We start from the raw sequence: 15299 nt of genomic DNA on the forward strand, positions 1-15299 counted from the left end.
AAATATGGGGCTAATATGTTTAATCCACGATGAAAATCTTTCTTATTAATCATCTTTGACTGAAAACCTCCACAACCTATAGATCCTCTATAGGTGCTTTATCTGTGATGGGGCTAAGGAGGAAATTAATTTATCCAATCCTTCTCATTGTAAATGCTCAAATTAGGAGAGAGGTGAGTGTGTAACCAACTGTGAAAATCCGCTTTCTTGCACCCTAGAATGAAATCTAGCTGTGGTCATGCTGGGTGGCTATTACCCTCCCCCCACCACCACTGAAAAATAAACATGCAAAATACAAAGCCCTGTAGCTCCGGGAGTGTGGATGTGGCAGCCCCTATGGTGGCTTTCCCCCTCCTTTGAGTGCAATCGCCAGTGACTCTTGCAATTCAAAGTCTTGCTGTAGGCACACATTGAAAGCACAGTTCAAAGCAGTTTATCTTAATATGAGGGAAAAGTCTAGTGTTGGATCAGGGTATTATTTGTTTCAGGTTCCTTCAGACTGAAAGCAGGGGGCTATGACATATTTGACAGTGTTAAAGCCAGGGAGACTGATAAGCAGCAGCAGCTGTTAGGTCCTCGTCACACCTCCACATTCACCTTTACAGGAGGAGCCTACAGGCTGAGAGGCTGGCCGTTTATCTGTGCTTTGAGGTTCTTAAATACTTTCACTGTTTAGAGGAATTGGGGAGGGGGGTCTCTTAGTACTCGAAGAAATTGAGCCTGAGCTGTTGAGGCAAAGCAGTTTCTTCCTTTGCTGATAGATGCTGGTACAGAGCATCTTCGAATTTGGCTGTCTTTATTTACTTCTATATTAGTTCCAATTATGTGCAGTGTAAACCAGCTTTTTGATTAACAAAACAGCAGAGCATTGGTTAAGAACACTTAAACTTCAAAAAAATTCCCCTGGGAAGTGGGCTCTGAATTGGTTAATAATGTGCAGTGCTTGCTAAATTGCTGAGTTCCAGATGTGGAAAATATCTTTCTTGTTTAGGACCTATGTAACCTGATTGGATTACGACAGAAGCGTCACGTTGGAAGCTTTTGAGTGATTATTTAATTAACCATACAGTAGAAAGCTGTATTCTCCAGGAAATCCCTTTCATATTTGCATAACCAATCCCTTCAGAGCTAAGGTGGAGTCTTTTCTTTTTAATTTTACTTTAATTGCAATATCAAAGAATGTGAACTCCAAAACTTCGACCCCACACAGTTTAATGTCATCCTCTTCTTTCTGTTCACCTAAGCTTTTTTGGTCTTTCTTCTTTTTCCTGCCCTAGACACCCCCTTACTTTGTAGTGTTGTCTGCATGAGTTGTAGAGCAATCCAGAGATTGGCCAATTTAGTACTGCTGTGTTAATCTAGAGACCTTTTATTAAAATGCAAAAGTTCTTTTAATATAAGAGATCCAATTCAGAAAATCTCTCTCTCTCTCTCTCTCTCTCTCTCTCTCTCTCTCTCTCTCTCTCTCACACACACACACACACACACACACACACACACACACACACCTCTAAGATCTTAAAATGCAGTGCACAAGTAGCATTTTCCTCCCCTGCCTCTGGCATCTTTAAAAAAAAATCTAATAAGAGAAAGGGCAAGAATTTAGTTCCAAAAACGGGGCTTTAGGTATCCATACAACTTGATGTGCACCCCAAGCCTACTCATCAGAGATATCTGTATAAGAAAAGAGATTTGCATGGAAGACCCAAGATCTTTCCCTTTAACTTTCGCCCCTCGGAGTTCTCCAGTTCTGTGAATGGTGTGCACCGTTTTCCGCCCAGTACTCTGCAGGATTTAGTGATGAGGATAATGATGCCAAAGGCTTGGCGGGGGGGGGGGGGGGGGGGGCGTGGAGAAGGGAGGGAGGGAGGGAGAGAGGAAGGGAGGGAGGTGGAATTTCATTTCTTCCACTAAAGCGTTTGCGGAGACTTCAAGGTATAATCTATCCCAGATCCTTTCCCAGAGAGAAACTTGGCGATCACGTTTTCACATGATGCTCACGCTCAGGGCGCTTCAATTATCCCTCCCCACAAAGATAGGTGGCGCGTGTTTCAGGGTCTCTCTTCTCTCCCCTACAGAAAAGAAAAAGAAAAAAATGTCATTAGAAGAGGCGTAACACGTCAGTCCGTCCCCAGGTTTGTGTTTCCTGGAGTGGCCGAAAAGAGATCAGTTCTAACCTGCTCGGCAGGAATAACGGTCCTGCCTCCCGACACTCTTGGCGAGGTTTTGTACAGTTTGCTCCGGGAGCTGTTTCTTCGCCTCCACCTTTTTCTCCCCCACACTTCGCGGCTTCTTCATGCTTTTTCTTCTCACCATTTCTGGCCAAAACTACAAACAAGACTTCGCAGGTAGGTTTCCCTCCCCCTTCTTTTTCCCCCCTCTTTTTATCCCCCCTTTTTTTCTTGGTGTGCTTACCCCATCCTCCTTTTCTAATTTTCTCATTTTGAGTGGGGATGTTAGTCTGAAGTGAGCCGGGTGTCTGTGGACAGGGAATTTCAGGTGGTTTTAGCTCCTTGGTGGTAGGCTTTTCCCAAGAGTGGCTTCTTTGCTTTCTCTTGCTCTCTCTTACTCTCTCTTTCCTTTCCCCTCCTTCCCCCCCTTCCCTCAATAATTTACCCTGTACCTGTCCATTCAGGTAACCGAAGGTGCTTTTTGCTCCATAGCCTAGGAAAAGTTTTGTTGAGAACTGTATGGCTGGGATAAAAACTCATCAAGTGGAGAAGCTTTCTGCTTTGTTTTCACACCGAGTTCCAATTCATTACATCCAGCCATTAAAACTTTGCAAATACCTGTTAATAATTATAAAACTTACTCGAGATAGATCTACCAAATTCGGGGAGTAAGCCCTTCTCTTAGACATGGCAGCCTAACCTTTCCCACCGGGGGAAGGCTGTTTCCTAAGCAGAAACTTGCCTGTTTTTGTCTGCTTAGCGAGTTTCATTTCTTTATTTCATTCTTTGTGTGTGTGTGTGTGTGTGTGTGTGTGTGTGAAGTAACACCTCACTTCTGTGATTATAAATAAAGAAGTGAAAGTCCTCTTAGAACTTGAGTCGTTTACAAAAGTGGGGGGGGGGATCACTACAGCTGGGAAGAACACTGCTGTCAGGGCATCAGGGTTAAAATTTAGGTAACTTTGAAATTTTATTTTAAAAGACCAAGTAATATACACACATAAATTTCATGGATCTCTGTCTCTCATTCACTCTCCCTCCCTCTCTCTGTCTCTCTTACACACACACACACACACACACACACACACACCCCACACATATTATTCCAGACTTGGGGACTGGGAAGTTAAAGGAGAGAGTACAAGCTTCTCAGCCACAGTGGTGAGCCCGGCTAACGTAAATGTGATTATCTCTCACCTACTTACATGTTTTACATGCTACCCCTGTAATGAAGATGGCAAGATTGCTTTCTCCAGAGTTATGAATAATATCCACAGATAAAGTTTACAGTACAAATGCCATGTCTTTCCCTCACACACATCCTGGCTCATAAAACTTACTTTATTAAATATATATTTGATATGCCATGGTGTGTGAGTCTCAGTAGAAATACAGACAAGACAGCTGTTTCATCCCAGAAGCTTGTGTAGCCATTGCTTTATTTCAGGATTTCTCCCCCCCCCCCCCCCGCCATCCCAACAATTTCAAATTAATAAGACAGACAAGAAATGATTTTTTAATGTGTCAAACTTGAAAGTCTACGCTGTATGCTTAGGTATATTTAAAGTGCTTTCTACAACACCCACTTCCCCTTCTCTCTGCCCCCCTTCACCCCGCTCAGCAAATGTGCGGAAACTGATACTCACTTTCCAGGTTTTCCGCAAAGCTTGTAGCACCGGAGACAATAGGTGCAGGGTGTAGGAACTGGGCGTGCTGGGCGGCAGAGAAAGGGTTAATGGCCCTTGTGTTACAGTTTGCATCTGTTACATCTTTTATAGCCCACTGTTTAAACTAATCCTCGAGGCACAGCATCTTCCCACCCCGCGGAGTTTCAGGGTTCTCCTCTTCTCCGGCCTGCCTCCGAGGTTCCCCTTCTCCAAGTTTTGACAGTTTCAGCTGAAAAAATGCAGCGCCTCCCTCGATTTTTAGGTACAAAAGTTTCGAAGCCAAAAGGATACGATCATTTAGAACAACTTAAAAGTGTTGCCATCGTGGCTACGGACTTTCTCTTTCCTTTCTTGAGAGGAAAAAAAATTCTACTGGAAGAATTTAAGGAAATCAGTGTGGGGGAACATGTGTGTGTGGGGGGGGGACTTAAGTAAATATTGTCCAAGTGGTGGGGTTGGGGGAGGAACAATGTCCAGAGAGCCTTATAATTATATTTCTTTTGCCGGGTAAAATGGGAAATCTTAATTTGGGGGCGGAGGGTGTAGGGGGAAAGAGACAGTGCCTCGATAAACTCCTAAGGGGAGGGGAGGGGTCGTGGGGCGAGTGGGCTTCCTGTAATTACTATTATCAATTTACCCGAGTGTGCTTCATCCAAGGGCTGTTTTGCCTTGTTTGTTACTTTTTTTTCCTCTTGGGAATGGGGGGTCGGAGGAGGGATGAGAAAAGATGAGCGCGAAAAGACCCCCTCCCCAAGTTCCCGAGCCCGGCTGAGGACTTTTCGGAGGAAGGGGTCCGCCTAGGCTTGAGTCAAGCAGTCTTACTGTACCGCTGTGTGCATTCCCTCATACGGTCAGGAGTTATGACTCATTTTGAAGATGTAATTCTTGTCTCTGATCCCCTCGCGAGTGCAACACACCAAACTAACAACACAAAGCGCCTCGGGGCCAAGGCTGGGGGTGGGGGGCGGGGAGGGGGCCGCCGAAGTTTCACTTTGGCGCTGGGGGCGCGGATGGGTGCTCACCCGGGCCCTGGCCCGGCTCCCCTGGGCGGCCCGCGCGCGTTTCAATGGGCGCGGGCGATGCCCACATTGTCGCTGTGTTTGGTTGCTAGATCGAGCCTGCGTGCTGCCGAAGCAGGGCGCCGAGTCCATGCGAACTGCCATCTGATCCGCTCTTATCAATGAAGCAGCCGATCATGGCGGATGGCCCCCGGTGCAAGAGGCGCAAACAAGCCAATCCCAGGAGGAAAAACGGTAAGAAGAGGCCCGAACCAAACTTTTCCGGGCCACTCCGCGGCCGGAGACCGGGGGGAAGAGGGGGGAGAGGGAGAAGGAAGCCGGTGGCGGCGCCTGGGGCTCGCGGGCGAACCTCCCTCGGCGGCCAGCGCCGGAGCCCCACGCGCGGCCGCTGCACCGGGGGGGAGTTGAGCAAGTGCCGGGCCAAGTGAGCGCCGGGCGATGGGGGGCTCCTCCGAGTGCTGCCGACCGGACCTATGCCCCACACCGCGGCCCCGGCTCCCCCGCCGCCTCCGCCTGCTCGGTTCCCGGGCCCGCAGGTCCCCGGCCCCGCGGCAGGAGCGGCCGGCGAGGACAGGGCGGGGGCTCCGGCACCCGGGCGCGCTAGACTAAGGGGCGCGGGCGAGGGTGGCAGAAGGGCTGCGAGGGCGAGGGAGGGGACCGGAGACTGTGTCTCCGCCAGCCTCAAAGTTTCTTGCCGAGTCGCCCGGCCGCCTCTATGTGCGCCAAGTAACGGTCCGCGGGCAACGGGCCCTGGCCGGATGCGGGGACCCGAGGGTAGGAGGGACGGGCCCGGGAGCTGCGGGCTGAGGACCCGGCTCCTTTGCAGCAGGCTCAGGCCCCGCTCCTGGCCAGAGAGTAGGGCGAAGAGAGACTTTTCCCAGCAGTTGCTCCATGGCCAGAAAAATCCCCGGAGGAGCCCGTTATCCAGGCTGAGTCAGGAAGGAGGAAAGAGATGGGGGTACGAGGGGACACGCAGACCAGAGATGGCAGATTAAAGGGGTGTGTATGTGAGAGTTTAGGTCCATTTTGGAGAGACTGTGGAAGTGTGTGTGTGTGTGTGTGTGTGTGTGTGAGAGAGAGAGAGAGAGAGAGAGAGAGAGAGAGAGAGAGAGAGAGAGACCCCCTAGGTATTACCCCCAAACAAAATCGTGGGAATAAAAGAGAAAAGTGATTGGCAAGTGCGCGGAAGGAGCTTGGGGGAGGGGAGAGAGTTGGGGGACGACAGAGGGTGCAGGGGGGTGGGTGCTGACGGAGGATACAGAGTTTTAAAAGAAAAAAAATGAAAAGAAACGGGGAGGGGGGGAACATCCCCTCAAAACAAACAAGCGATCCAGCCGCGCCAGCCCAGAATCGGAAAGGAAACTTCACTCTCCTTTCGCTCTCAGCCCGCTTAGCGGGCGCGGGCGGTGTAGACGCTCCCGGGCTGGGCACTAGGGTCGTAGCACACGCCCGGGTTCTCGCTCCCCCAAGCCTGCGCCTGGCGGGTACTCTCCGGGCCCACTTGGAACAACTTTCCACTAGAGAGGACAATTGTGCGCCCCCCTAGCCTGCCTCAATCCGGCACCTAGTGCAGAGGGTTGGCGGGGGTGGGGGCCGGGGGGTGCAGTGTGGGAGTTTGGGGGTGCTGGAGGGAGTCAAACACAAAGACTAAAGAATTCTGCTTAGAGACGAATAATCTTCCTCTCTCACCCCTCTCCGTGTGTGTGTGGGGGGGGTATGTCTTTTGCTTGTTGTGGTGGAGGTGGAGAACCATATGGGGGGTGACAGGAATTTTAGTCAGAAACTGTACGTTATGTTATCCTGCCTTTCCTCTTTGTGCTGTCTTTGATCTGTTTGCTTGGCTTGGAATTACAAAAAACAAGGACAATAATATATTCCATGCTGGTCCCCAAGATTCGGTTCAGGCAACCTCCTTTTAAGTATGTGCGTGTGTCTCTCTTTTAATTTAATTTTTTCTTCATTGCTGCCTGGCATTATTTAAGGTGGTCCTTACACAGGAGACCTCCCCTTCTCCATCTCTGGGTAATTTAGTAGACACTAAAATTACATCCAATGTTCCCCTCTCCTCTCTTGTGTTTCCTCTGTTCCCTTTATTAAATGTTAGTTATTGATTTTCTAAAATCAATGTCTGTTGTGGGGCTTCCCCCCTTACAAGTATCTGAAGCAGTCGCTGATCATCTGGATAACAAAAGCTTTGTCATGAAGCCACCCTCACCACACACACACACACACACACACACACACACACACACACGTTAAACTGTTATTTTTCAGAGAGAGAGAGAGAGAGAGAGAGAGAGAGAGAGAGAGAGGAGAGAATGAGATTTAAAAGCTAGGCTACCAGAAGTATTCTTTTCTTCTGCAGTGAAGACTGTTTGAAGTGTTTGTTTCTTCTTGTTCTTCCTCCTTACACTCCCTACATGATATTGCTGTGAAAGACCAACTTGGCTCCAGCAGGGAGGTCAGGCCACAGCCCAGTTTGGGGACAGGGAGAGATCCAGGCTCCCTGGGAACTCTGGTGTCACAGGCTATTGGGACCTGCCAGGTAACACAGTGTCCCAGGGAGGGAGGGATGCGGTCAGGGACACCAACCATTTCTTATGAGCAGCCATGATTTGGGGACAAGCTCTCTGAGGTGGATAAAGTTGAATTGCGATTTTCAGGCATTTATCCCAGACCCTAAACACTCAGTAGCTAGTCTGTCTATTGCCGGAAGCTTCTCTGACTTAGACTGCTACCTTTCTCTTTTTCCAAAGTGTCTGTGAGAAAATGTGATGTGAGCTGGGGACTTGTCAGTGTTTTCATTGGGTTTAATCTGACTTAGCAGTGTCCAGGTCTTGAGAAGCAGGTAGGAGAGGCACCCCCATGCCTCTTTCATTTTCTTTTTCATCAAATACATACCCAGTGCATTTTCCTTTGGGAATTGCCAGGATTTATCTGAACTGAGTGGGTTTTTCTTCTCTCCTGGCTTCATGGAAAAGATGTCACCTTTGAGCTTGTGTCTTTGCTGATAACACTAAATATGATGATGCTTATCAGCATCATATAGAAATTCCTGGAAAGGAATAATAGCAACAATAATCGTAGAAGTAGAAGCTGTGAGGGGGGGAGGCCCAAGACCTGAAATGGCACTTTATATAATTTTAATGAAGTGAACCGTGTGTGTATGTATAGACTAAATGACAAGGAAACAAAACCGGCAAAACAGTCCCTGTGTGTGGCTGGCCAAAACCTTGGCCTAGAAGGTGGTGATGTGTACTATTATTTTTATAAAAGCCGAGGACAAGAAGGCAGATCAGGGGACATAAATATAGAAAGAGAGGAGCAATCTAAAAATCCAGCCTCCCGATATTCTCAGGCCAGCAAGATGACTAGCAAAGACAGTGCCAAGACCAAGCTAAGCCATGGCTAGTAGTTCCTCTCCTTTCACCCACAGGGAAAGCAGGAAATCTCTTCCTAGAAAATAAGATGTCCAGGGAGGAAAAGGGGAGTGGGGCTAGGGGAAGGAGGCAAAAAGCAAACAGCCAGCAGAGAAGAATGTGTGTAGGTTTCGAGAAAGTTCAGTCAGATGATCCTCTACCGCCTGACTCACTTTGTAACACTTTCACTAAGGCTGGAGAGGAGGGGGAATGCCAGCCCTCTCCCCGCACCCCATGGTCCTCTGATTATACCCCACTATCTCCACATAGCCTTGGAGGCAGGAAGGACTTCCACAGTGGAAGGACTCGGCTGCAGTCTGCCACCACTGCCACTTTGTAACTTGCAAAGTTTGTTGCTTTCACCCCTTGATTTAGGCAGCAGGTCCTGGGATGCTCCAGTGTCTTCTTGATTCACAACCTTCTGTGAAGAGAGGGGGCTGCCTTCCCAGTTCCCCCGCGTTCCACCATCAGCCTCTGGAAAAATCACACAGGCGTATGCACGTTGTAAGAAAAATGAAATCGCTGGGCTGACTGTTTCAGAGGAAGGAATGAAGTTGTCTTCTAAGGGAAAACTGAATTAGGAAGAGAGAAGAAGGAAATGAAAGAAGGAAGGAAAAGTTAGCTTGATTTTTGCTTCGAAGTTTCTGCCTAAAGGTTTGGGTGCTGTGGGCTAGGAGGTGGGGGCCGGGCAGGCAGGGCAGCTTTTACCAAATACCTTTGCTCTCTGATTTTCAGTTTACAAAGAAAAGTACTCAAGTTGAATGTCGTGGGGAGAAGCAATCAGATGAGCAGAAATGATTCTCCCTGCTTAAAAGAAATCTTCACTCCTTTCCACTTCTTTGAAGGGAGTCGAGGTGCTGTTAGGGATGCTGAGAGGCAGTGGGGATGGAGAAGTTGCTCCCAGTGCAGAGGTGCTTAAATGGAAAGAAAAGGGACTGCAATCAACCCCTTCTCGGGATGAGGCTTCCACCTCCCTCCCTCAGAGGTGAAGTAGGGATGGGCCACTGGGAGTGAGAGACCCTCTATACATATCAAAGCAGGCTAGTGTCCTTCAAGCTGTCAGTAGTCACAACTTCCCCAGCTCTGCAACAGTGGAAATCTTGGGCAAGTTGCTTTCGTAAAGTTCATGAGCTTGTTCTAGGGAGCCTGCTTCCTTAACTTTGAATGCTCTCAGGCTCTATGTACGGCAGGTACCAGTTCTGAGGGTGCTCCAGAGAGATCCATCTCCATCCTGTTCTCTCTGTGGAGACGCTGCACACACAAGTCTGGGGGCTATGTATCTAGACTGATCTATTTGTTTTATTTGGGTTTGGAAAAACTAAGCCAATTGGGGTAGACACGTGCTTTGCTTCTCAGCGGAGCCAGCAGCCAGCCTGGTGGCATCCTTTGCTGTGCCGGTCCACCAGGGAGAGGGGTAGGCTTCAAGGTTTGAAACTTTGCAATGTCGTTCTGTTGTCAAGTGAAAATGATTTCACATCTTTTTGCGTTTATTTTCAAACGTGGGGGAAACCTAGACTGCAGCTCCTGTGCTAAACAGCTCTGTCATAGGGTTCGCATTCTTCCCCTTCATTCTCTCTTTCTTAATTTGCTTAAAGAAAATTACAAGAGGTTGTTCAAGACCCTGATGCCAGATTTTCCTGGGGTAGGAGAGAAAGTGTGCTTTCCCTGAAGGTGGGAATGAAGGCTGAAGGCTGCTGCTAGCTCTCTAAGAGGACCCTGATTATTCCGGGGCTGGGGCAGGGGGGCGGCGGGGGGGGGTGCTTTTCCTCCCAGATCTCTTTGTCATCTGCATTCTTCCAAGGCTCTGAAGGTGCATTTTCTTCTATGTGAAAGGAGACTCTTTGTCCTGTTCCTCTCCAGCACTGTGGCTTCCCAAGGTAGACACTATTTTGTGCCTGTCACAGAGAGAGGGAGTGCAGGTTTGCAATGCTCACAGACAATTGATTGTCTGCGCTAATGTGTTTCATTTACATGTTTATAACGTCAATGGTGCTGGGGGTCCACTGTACCATTCATCCCCGCATTCCCACAAGGGGGCAATTGTCTGAATGGCCAAGTCAGACACCTTTTTGATTGCTCTTTGCTTGTCTTTTTAGAGCAAAGAGATAAAGGAGGAAAATCTGTGGTGCAGAAACACTAGTTGAAAATATGTAAAATGTCACTACAAAAGCAGATGTGAGCATAAACCCAAATATTCTTTTCAGCCAAGATGTGAATGTGGAAGAATAGAGTTCAGAGCAGAGAGAAGGGTGACCCAAACCAAGAAGCGCAGCCCCGTTTCTTTATTTCTTAAGCAAGCAGAAGATGAAATGTGATTTTTTTCCTTTTAATTTTTGAGCCTTGAAGCATCCAGGCACCTCCTTGTTGTGAGTGTGTTTGCTGTGATTTGTGAATTTTGTATATATTTATACAGCTCTGTTTGTGCCAACATCATCAGCTTACCACTGAAGGGGGGGTGAACCTATTGAATGACTATTTGGGCTGTGGGGAGTGTAAAGTTTTAAAAGTAAGATCCAAGGATTTCTTCATCAAACAGTTTTTAGAGGAAAAACAAGGATAATAATCATCAGGCTGCAGGAAGCCTTGCCTTCATGAGCTGTGTGCCAAATACTTTTATCTGGGTGACAGTTGTGTCAGAGCGAAAGCTCTCAAGAAAAGTGTAACTAGTAATTACAAAGTAAATAAAGGATTTCATTTAAGGTGTTTTCTCTCTCTCTCTCTCTCTCTCTCTCTCTCTCTCTCTCTCTCTCTCTCTCTTCTCTCTCTGTGTGTGTGTGTGTGTGTGTGTTGTGTTGTGTTTCCTGTCAGGGTGCTGACAGGAAAAACCATCCATGCATGTGACTTTTGGAGCTTTCCCTCCTCTCAATTCTCTCCTGCATATCATATATCTACACGAGCCCACCCGAGTACACCTGTTTAAAAATCTTTCACAGATCGGATTGGTGCCTTGCTGGTTCATTTATGTAATACCATCATTAGAAGTTGGTCTGGTTTTGTGTGTGGTCCAGGAGGAGAGAAAATCCTCACTGTTGTGTCATGTGGTGAGAAGCAAATGGGGTGGGGGGAGCGCTTATAATTTTGTAGCAAATTAGGGGAAAAAAAAGAAGTCGCCAGTCAGTGGAAGGATTTTCTGCCTCTCTGGGAAGACACACAGTAGCTGCACCGTTAGCTGAACCCCTGACACGGCGGTCTTTTGAATGCCTTAGGTATGATTTCACTTTCGCTCACATCAATGCTGACCTGAATGCCTTTCATATCTGATCCGCTGTGTCTCTCCCAGTAAACATCCCCTGAGGGGAGAACAAAGAAAGGAGCTCTTCTTCTTCTTAATCACAATTCAGCCCTTCACCGCCGGCAGGCTCCATTTGCATTCTGCCACAGAAAGCCAAGATGAAAGAGAGAGAGAGAGAGAGAGAGAGAGAGAGAGAGAGAGAGAGAGAGAGAGAGAGAGAGAGAGAGAGGCAGTAGAGGATAGTGGCTCAGTAAAGTAACTTAGGTGTTTGTGGCTGTTTGTTGGGCCTTCCCCTAGTTACCAGCCTTATATAGCTGATGCTCAACCCTGCCTGTCCCTCCTGACAGGCATATAGTGTTACAAGATGGCATGTCTGTACTATTCATGGCCACCTCTCCACTTGAGGTAAAAAGTGTTAAGAGGGGGATTGAATTCTACCCCAGAAGCCTGTTAGATTTGGGGGTCAGGTGTGCAGACTTCCCACTCTCGAATGCTGCTTACAATTTGGCCTTAATAACTATGACTGTTTACCATATGACCTAGGAGGCGAGGGCACTGGAGGGTGGGCGGGAAGGGGCGGGCTTGGAGAACCAGCCCTGCTCTGGCTGAAGGGGCTGGTGCATAGCCTGAACACAGACAAAAAGAAGAAAAAAGAAGAAGAAAAAAAGAAAAACCTCAGGAAAACTGGAAAAGACTTTCCCATTCTCTCCCCCCAACCCTGACTTTTTATGATAATTCATATTTTCAAATGAAAGGGGAAAAAAGCCAAGAAAGAAACTCTCAGATGAGCCAAAAAGGAAAAAAAAAAATCTCTGAAAAGAATTTTCGGGGGAAAAGTTGTTCTATTTTAAAAAGCTTCGAGGGCTGTAAAGTGCCGCGTTTTTCACACCTTCTCCATACTTTTTTTTTCAGATTTTTTTAGTATGTTTAACATTTGTGAGATGACAGCCTTTTTGTATCTCAAACTGGATGCTTCAGGATTTGTAGGGAGGGGCTGGTGGTATTCACGTTTTCTTGACAGAGAAAGTTCGTGCCTAAAGGGCTCCTTCTTGCTGGGAATTGTTTAAACCCTCGGAGGCGGACCTGTCAGGTTTCCCTGGTTATTTGTCTCCATTTTCAACATGCAAAAGTAACATGCAGCTGACGATACCGGAACAAGACCACGGCAAAAGCAGGTCCCTCTCGTGACAACTTTTGAGCCCATTATCTTGCTGTAGAACGGTTTTGTCTTTTTTCCACTTTCTGAAAACCACTTTTAAGATACCAACAGTTCTTCCTTGACAATTAGATCACATGCACAAATGCACCACACACACACACACACACACACACACACACACACACACACACACACACACACACAGACCCTTGGACATACAGGCTTTCCCAAAAAGAGAGAACTGTTTGATATGGGTGACTTTTCCAACCCCCATGTGGTACAGGAATGGACACATTAGGAGTTGTACATGGGCATGTGACACAGATTCCTAGGTTTTTTTTCCCCCTTTTTCCCAGAAGATTTACAGAATTTACAAAAAGAGATTAGCCCTACACCTTCCACCCCTCCTATCCACCCCCATGACTCAAGCAATGAAGGATTTAGGCAGATTTACTTCAGTAAACACCTTTGGACACTGGGGGTGAGGGGGGGTGGGAGTCTGTTTGCAAAAGGAGGCTTTTGTTAAGTGAGGTACCGGGCAGCTGTGATATTAACCTACCCAGCAATGCAGGTTAACTCTTTCAGTGCCTGGCCCTTTGCACTCAGCAGATGAAATTCCTGGCTCTCCACAGACACTCAGAATCCTGGCTCTAGCACTTTATTATTCAGACAAGTCCTGTAGACATGAAAACTGTTCAAGCTTTTAAAACAATGCAGCTTAATTAGATGAGGTGGACTTACATTGCTCATAAGCCCTCCAAATGGTGGTTTATAATTGGCAAGGAAAAAAAAAAGATAGAGAAAGGGAGTCAAGACAGCGCATTAAATATTCCAAGAAATATCTTTAGAAAAGCTATTTTCATTTCTAGCTTTTAAAATATTAGACTCTGGTCGCTAGAGGGAATGGAGCAGCTGGGGCCTTGCTTCTTACTATGAAAGACACCAGACGTGTGGAAGTTGTGATGAAGAAAGGAGCTGCAGCTCGAGAAGCTGCGAAGGCCAATGGGACAGTGATGGTCTCCCCGCCCTAGCATCCTTGGGAAGGGGAAGTCTTGCATGTCTGTCTGTCAGAGCTGAGAGGTCATGTGAAGCTGGGAGTTGAGCCCTCAGGCCACCGGTTACCAGCTTGAGCCTTTGCAGACCAAGCAGAGAGTTTTTTTTTTTTTTTTTTTTTTTTTTTTTTTTTTTTTTGAGGAAGGAGTTAATGGTTATTTTTTGTTGGGCACAAGAATAACTTTACAGGTGTTGCATTTGGGCTTAAATAAGATCGCCTTATTTAGTTTCGAAAGAGAGTGTAGGTGTCAACGTTCGAGCAGCCATAGATGTGTGAGAAAGTAAAGGGTATGAGACATGACAGAATTAAAGGTGTTTGCTATGTTGTTACACCGTGTGTCAGGCTGCGAGCTCCCTTTGTCGCAGCCTCCTGGTGATTTGACAGCGCGGATCTACTTCCCTTCTAGGTGAGACAGCATTTTTTAACTGGAGTTATAAATACGGTGCACCCTTTGGGTTGCACCCTGCATCCCAGAGCCGTGAATCCTAGCTGGAATATCTTGCCCTAAGACACAATGAACAAACACCCATACACAAGGGGGCTGTGGGCTAGGGCCTGGGTAACGCCAGCTTCACAGTAGCTGGCATTGACTGTTGTTTGGCAAGAAGATCCTCTGCCAAATCATCCAATAATTAAGTTTTATGTTATTTGTATGAACGACCAAGCATGCAGTACTCCTTTTCAAATCAAAAGGAGGCTTAAAATTACTTTTTGAACACATTCAGACCATGGTCAGGTCACAGTTTGGGGGGGCTGAATTAAAATGATCTCATTCATGATGAAATTGAGGCTGGCACAACCTTATAGCAGTAGCAGGAGTACATAAATATAAATCAAAGACCAAAATTTAGCAAATCATATAATTTGCTAGAAATCTGCTCATGAATTATTCTCCAATTGCCAACCCAGAAGTTAAACTTTGTCTCCCCTCAGCAACAGTAACTGCAGATTTGTTTTTCCAGGCTTCTGACAGGAAAGTCAGAGGAGCCGAATAGAGAAAGGAGAAGGAAAATGATCAATGCTTCATCAGATAACTGTGTGTTTGTGACCGAAGAAAGTAGGAGAGCAGATAAAGCCATGCCCGGTAGCAGTGGGCACTGCAGGCTTGCTTACACAGTAACACGGGCTTTCAGCAAACATTCTCAGCAGACTCGGTACTCTGGCTTACAGGGGAGAGAAGCAAACATTTCCCAGGGGACCTGTCTGAAACTTTGCTTTCAGTTTTTTCAACTGAGGGATGAAATCGTCACAGTGATTCACGATTCCTTGCAGTTCGTAGTTCTCTCGCCGAGCTGAGTTAAAATTCTGAGACTTGAAGCTGTCGGTACAGTGGGAAGATGAGACACAACCATTAGCCACCTCTCCCGTTGTCACTACAAAATTAAGACTCCAATGACTTCCTGACCAATAGGCTCAAATATCACATTCGATCCTAATTACCATTTGAGGATTCCTCTTCATTTTTGTGTGTCTGCACGTTAGTTCGCCGTGGTTCACATATAGTCTGCTATAAACGCCACGAGAGCCAATTCCTAACTTGAATATTTTTAGGTTAACATTTTACATCTCACACGTATG

General features: G+C 47.0%; 1 protein-coding gene across 3 annotated transcripts in view; it reads left to right on the top strand.

Moving 5' to 3' along the window:
- The first annotated feature begins 2221 nt into the window (after window positions 1–2221).
- Window positions 2222–15299, top strand: part of Zeb2 (zinc finger E-box binding homeobox 2) — a 130973-nt gene continuing 117895 nt past the window's right edge. The window contains exons 1-2 of one of the 3 annotated variants that reach the window (XM_075985293.1): window positions 2222–2348; window positions 4950–5091. In XM_075985293.1, coding sequence (XP_075841408.1) covers window positions 5019–5091 — 73 coding nt within the window. In that variant the 5' untranslated portion in view covers window positions 2222–2348; window positions 4950–5018. Of the gene's footprint in view, window positions 2349–3979; window positions 4101–4441; window positions 4689–4949; window positions 5092–15299 lie in introns of those variants that run through there. The other 2 variants (XM_075985294.1, XM_075985292.1) reach the window with 2 other exon arrangements.

The sequence above is a fragment of the Microtus pennsylvanicus genome, chromosome 9 (genome assembly GCF_037038515.1).
Source record: "Microtus pennsylvanicus isolate mMicPen1 chromosome 9, mMicPen1.hap1, whole genome shotgun sequence".
In the NCBI taxonomy this organism is placed as follows: Eukaryota; Metazoa; Chordata; class Mammalia; order Rodentia; family Cricetidae; genus Microtus; species Microtus pennsylvanicus.